General features: G+C 31.8%; 1 protein-coding gene across 1 annotated transcript; it reads left to right on the forward strand.

The window, feature by feature from the left end:
• Positions 1 to 336: 336 nt before the first annotated feature.
• Positions 337 to 4,930, forward strand: LOC102605661 (phenylalanine ammonia-lyase-like). Its single transcript, XM_006354243.2, has 2 exons — positions 337 to 798; positions 3,206 to 4,930. Exons 1-2 carry the CDS (start codon positions 410 to 412, stop codon positions 4,818 to 4,820), a joined length of 2,004 nt encoding a protein of 667 aa, XP_006354305.1. The 5' UTR covers positions 337 to 409; the 3' UTR covers positions 4,821 to 4,930.
• Positions 4,931 to 5,692: the final 762 nt, after the last annotated feature.

Raw genomic sequence — 5,692 nt, forward strand, 5'->3', positions numbered from 1 at the left:
AACCACCCAAACAAGGTGTAACTCAATTGATACTCCTATTATGAAAATAATTTGAAAACCAATTAATTTAATTACCATAACAATGTAGAAATCATTTCACTAAAATATTCTAATTACACTCGTATTTATATTTCAAAATTTCTCATTAAACACTTATATATATAGTTCTCACAGTTTAAATTATAAATACTAATCAATAAATTAAATTATCCACTAATTTGAAATAGGGATTTTTCCTCCATCCCTACCAAACACTCCCTCAATGACACTGTATTTTCCCTTCTATTTAAACTCTCATATTTTGTCTTAGTAATCTCACCAAATTCAAATAAATCTAATACTCCACCAACCAAACAAAAAAAAAGCAAAACAAAACCAACCTCACATTCCCTCATCCCTTTACTTAGCAATGGACTATAGTCAAGATTTTAGTATTAAGAGTGACGATCAACAACGATATGATCCTTTGTGTTGGAACATGGCAGAAGACACTCTCAAAGGTAGTCACCATGATGAAGTCAAGAAAATGGTGGACGTGTTTAGGAAGCCGGTGATCCGACTAGGTGGTGGTGAGATGCTAACAATAGGTAACGTGGCTGCCATAGCCACCCGGTCGGGCATGGAGTCTGTGAAGGTGGAGCTGTCGGAAGCAGCAAGGGCTGGCGTCAAGGCGAGCAGTGATTGGATCATTGAAGGCATGAATAAAGGGACTGATAGTAATGGTGTTACCACAGGTTTTGGTGCAACATCACATAGGAGGACAAAACAAGGTGCAGCTCTACAGAAGGAGCTAATAAGGTAAACAAAAATTAGTATTCCCTCCTATCCTTTTCTTTTTTATTTTGTGTTTAATATCCCCATTAAGGATCTGAATTAAGTGTTGTGTAGGCTCCGTTCGGGGGGAGGGGGGATTCCCTACTCAGAAGTCAGAGTCAGCTAGAGCTCAAGTCCAAGAACTCTGGTTTAGGACAAAACAATGTCATTCACTGCATTACATCTTTGATTATTTTTTAATTTGTTAAAGGACCCTTTTATTTTTTGAAATTTAAAACTAATTTAATTTAAATCTTTTTATTTTATCCTTAATGACAAGCATTTACATGATCATCGTTTTTAATATAAAATGAGAAACAATTTAATTTAGACTTCTCAATATAGTGAAAATCACAACTTATTTTTTTTTTATATAAAAGAAAAATTGCAAAAAATGTATGGTTCAATAATAAAAATCTAAAGATTAAAATTGTCCAATTCAAATCACTACTATGAAAAAGTTGGAATTATCTACTCGCCGATTTCGAAATAGCTCATAGTTAACCAATTTTTTTATGTGATTCACCCCTGAATAGGATTAGAAACAAATATTAATGTTTAGCTAAAAAAATTATTTATCATTATTTTTTTAAGTGGTGAAAGAGTATTTTGGTCCTTTTTTTAGTTTTTTTTCGACCAACAATCTAGTTATCTTAATTTATAAACGGTTTCCAAGAGTCAAATGATACCATAACATCAATTACAATTCAATTAGGGAGAACAAAAAAATCAAACAACTTTATATAATAACAAAATAGAAAACTTTGCTAATAGTGTGCTATTATATTTCTAAATCTTGAAATATGCACCAAATCAACTTTTTCAAAACACCTCATAAGCTTTCAAATTGAAAATTTTCTTGTAGCTTCATATTCACTAGATTTTTCGCATCTGATAATATAATAATTACACCTTTGACCATTCCTTTTCCATAGCGTTTTTCAACATTGTACAAATTTCTATTGCTTCAACGAGGATAACCTTCCCTTCAACATTTTTAGTGTAGGACTTCTCGCTTTTTTAATATAGTCTATAGAAGTTAGATAGATAGTAGATACATATATAAACTTAATTATTATTATATTATTTTTACTGTAAAATATATATAAATAAAAAGGTATTTTCAAGTCTTTTGATTTTTAATAGTATAGAAAGATTGAGTAAGTGCAAGGCAATTTGATCTCAACTACTAATAAGGAACATATATAGTCTTTGACGCTTTCCACATTCAACTAAACAATAAACAAAGGGAAAGGAAAGCATGGGTGGGTGGGGAGTCAAGGAAAAAAATTGCCTGTATTTTTCTTCAAGGATATTTCTTGTTAGATTAAAGTGGTCCAACCATTAACTCCCACAAGTAAAAGTATTGACAAAGTAAAAGTATTGACAAAAAATGAATACTAGTGCCTGAGTAATTTCTCTGAAACGACATTTAGTCCTTATTATATTGTTTTAAGGCTGGAGGTTGGCTAATAAAATGTAAGGTCATAATAATATACATGCATGATGTGTCTTTTAATTTGATTTTAATTGGTATTTATGTGTCTAATTTCTTATGTGCACAAGTAGATACTTAAATTTATATAAAGTCAAATAAGTAGTACACGCTTGCCCTACATGACATAACATATAAGACGTCACGTAGGACGAGGACGCCATGTAGAATGATTATATCTACTTTCTTAAATCTATACATGTTTAACTATTTATTTGTGCACACCCAAAGTTGGAAGACATATATGATAATGCCTTAAATGCAATCACAATTCTGAATTTGGAAGAAATAGTGCTACAACAGCTATCGGCATTAGTTTATTATCATTGGATGTAATTGCCCTATAGACTATAGATGATATTTATAAATAGTGTAAATGTTACTAAAGACATATTTAACGAAAATTATACTATTTTTATTAATTAAAGGGATAAATACCGTTAAAGGATCATTTTTAATATATTAATGGTATGGTATTCGTGTTTTTAGAAGTAGAAGTTGAAGTAAAAAATTGGTTAAAATTGGCTAATTTTCTGAGGAATAAGTACCGCAACACCTCTGAATTCGGTCGTATCCTTCTAAAGACTTAGAAATATTCCAAAACAACCTCTTTTAATACTTATCGTAAATTGTTTGTTTACTTTTGTTTTTAGTTTATTAAACAAAATGTGTTTTTTTTTACGATTCTTTATTTTTAACTTTACACATAATAGGTTCAATTAAGACCACAAAATTAAAGAGCATTTTGATATATTTCACATATCTTTAGTTGAAGACTACAAGATTGAAAAATTGTCTTTACTTTGTACATGTTTAGCCGAAGCATTTATTAGTGGTTAGATAAATTTTGGACAGACAATCAACTTATTTGATAGACGAAAAATTTATCTAAACCAGGTTTTTGAATGCCGGAGTCTTTGGAAATGAAATGATGTATAGTCATACAAAATTGCCACAATCCGCCACGCGATCCGCCATGCTGGTGAGAATCAATACTCTACTTAAAGGGTACTCTGGCATAAGATTTGAGATCTTGGAAACTATGACAAAATTTCTCAACAATAATATCACCCCATGTTTGCCCGTCCACACTTCATGTAGTGACTTGGTACCACTATCCTATATTGCTGGGCTTTTAATGGGGAGACCCAACTCTAAAGCTACTAAACCTAACGGAGAACTATTGAATGCTGTCCAGGCCTTTCATGAGGTTGGCATTGACACTGGATTCTTTGAGTTGCAGCCTAAGGAAGGAATAGCCTTGGTGAATGGCACTTGTGTTGGTTCTGGCTTGGCATCCATTGTTCTTTATGAGACTAACATTCTTGTTGTCCTTTCTGAAGTTCTATCAGCATTTTTTGTTGAAGCAATGCATGGACAACATATTTTGAATGGAAGTAATTCCTATGTTATGGAAATTGATGAAAAACGTAATAAACATGATTGTTACGTCCTTGGAAAGTCTCCACATTGGTTAGGTCCTCAAATAGAGGTGATTAGAGAAGCAACCACGATGATCGAGAGAGAGATTAACTCGGTTGATGACAACCCTTTGATTGATGTTTCGAGAAATAAGGCACTACATGGTGGGAATTTTCAAGGGATATCAATAGGGGTATCAATGGACAACACTAGGCTAGCACTTGCCTCAATTGGAAAACTTATATTTGCACAATTTTCTGATCTTGTCAGTAATGGATTGCCTTCAAATCTATCCGGGAGTCGGAGTTCTAGCTTGGATTACGGTTTCAAAGGTGCTGAAATTTCCATGGCCTCTTACTGTTCTGAACTTCAATTTCTTGCCAATCCAGTGACTAACCATGTCCAAAGTGCTGAGCAACACAATCAAGATGTCAATTCCTTGGCTTTAATATCCTCAAGAAAGACATCTGAGGCAGTGGACATTTTAAAACTCATGTCTTCAACTTATCTAGTAGCACTTTGTCAAGCCATTGATTTGAGACACTTGGAAGAAAATCTCGAAGCCGCGGTGAAGAATGCAGTGAGCCTAGTAAGCCAAAATGGAGAGCTTGATCACCTTTCAATTAGGTTTTGTGAGAAAGACTTGCTCAAAGTGGTTGATAGCGAATATGTTTTTGCATATGCTGATGACCCTTGTAATGCTAACTATCCATTGATCCAAAAGTTACGACAAATTTTGATGGATCATGCTCGTGACGAGGAGAAAATTTTAAGTAATTCAATCTTCCAAAAAATCAGTGCATTTGAGGAAGAATTGAAAGTTGTTTTGTCTGAAGAAATTGAGAGTGCTAGATGTGATTTTGATAATTGCAAGTCATCCATTCCTAATAGAATTAAAGAATGCAAGTCCTATCCATTGTACAAGTTTGTTAGAGAGGAACTAGAGATTAATTTCTTGACTGGTGAGAAAGTTAAATCACCTGGAGAAGAAATTAACAAGGTATTAATATCCATGAATGAAGGTATGTTGATAGATCCATTACTTAATTGCTTGAAAGATTGGAATGGTGTTCCTCTTCCCTTTTGCTAGAGGGAAAAAGACCAGAAGCATATATTGCATGTCTTTGCAACATAGTCCATATTTATGTTACTATATTAATTATTTATATATAACTATAATAAGTGGTAGTCAATGTTGGTACTTACTAAATAATATCACTCTTTTTTTGTGTGTGGATATTTTGGTATTTCAATTTTCAACCCTTGTAATCTCTCTATATACTAGTTTTTTGACATGTGCATTGCATGTGATTACCAATTCATAAAGTATATGTTATAGTAAATATTATTGCTTATTTAAGCGAAGATTTGAATAATAAGCTTAGAAAAAATAAATATTGCAGATTCTTTTGTGAATGTTCAATGTGGATCGTCATATATATATATATATATATATCTTATCCACGCAAACCTATGAAGATGGTCAATGGAATTTTTTATTAGTTAAATGTAATAATGTATATATTTATTTCAATTTGATGAGGTTCAATCATGTAATTGGTTGTATCTCACTAATATTACCTTATAGATAATTTTTGTTGTGTATTTTTCTTGTCATCTAACTTGATGTGTTTTGCACGTTAAACTGTTTAGATGTGATATGAACATGAGAAGAGAAAAACTACATTTTATCTTTTAGACCTATTTTTTGTATATTAATTTTTATTTTATAAGTTATAACATAATAGATGATGTTTTTGTTGTTGGCTGTCCTATTTGACTTCTCGATTGACTGTGTATATAAATAAAATATAGTTATCTGACAGCCCATAGTTAACTGAGAAAAGTTTCCTTTTTTTTTTACCGGAAACACTAAAAATTAAAATAAAAATAATATATTCTATCCGTGAAATCATATATATATAATCACATGTTCATCTTACACCCAACAAAGATATAGTT

This window comes from Solanum tuberosum, unplaced genomic scaffold, assembly GCF_000226075.1.
Source record: "Solanum tuberosum cultivar DM 1-3 516 R44 unplaced genomic scaffold, SolTub_3.0 scf00175, whole genome shotgun sequence".
NCBI classification, from domain to species: domain Eukaryota; kingdom Viridiplantae; phylum Streptophyta; class Magnoliopsida; order Solanales; family Solanaceae; genus Solanum; species Solanum tuberosum.

Coding starts and splice junctions, on each gene's coding strand:
- LOC102605661 (XM_006354243.2), top strand. CDS start 410: ATGGACTATAGTCAAGATTTTAGTATTAAGAGTGACGATCAACAACGA. Junction 799..3,205: donor CTACAGAAGGAGCTAATAAG/GTAAACAAAAAT, acceptor TATCTAAACCAG/GTTTTTGAATGCCGGAGTCT.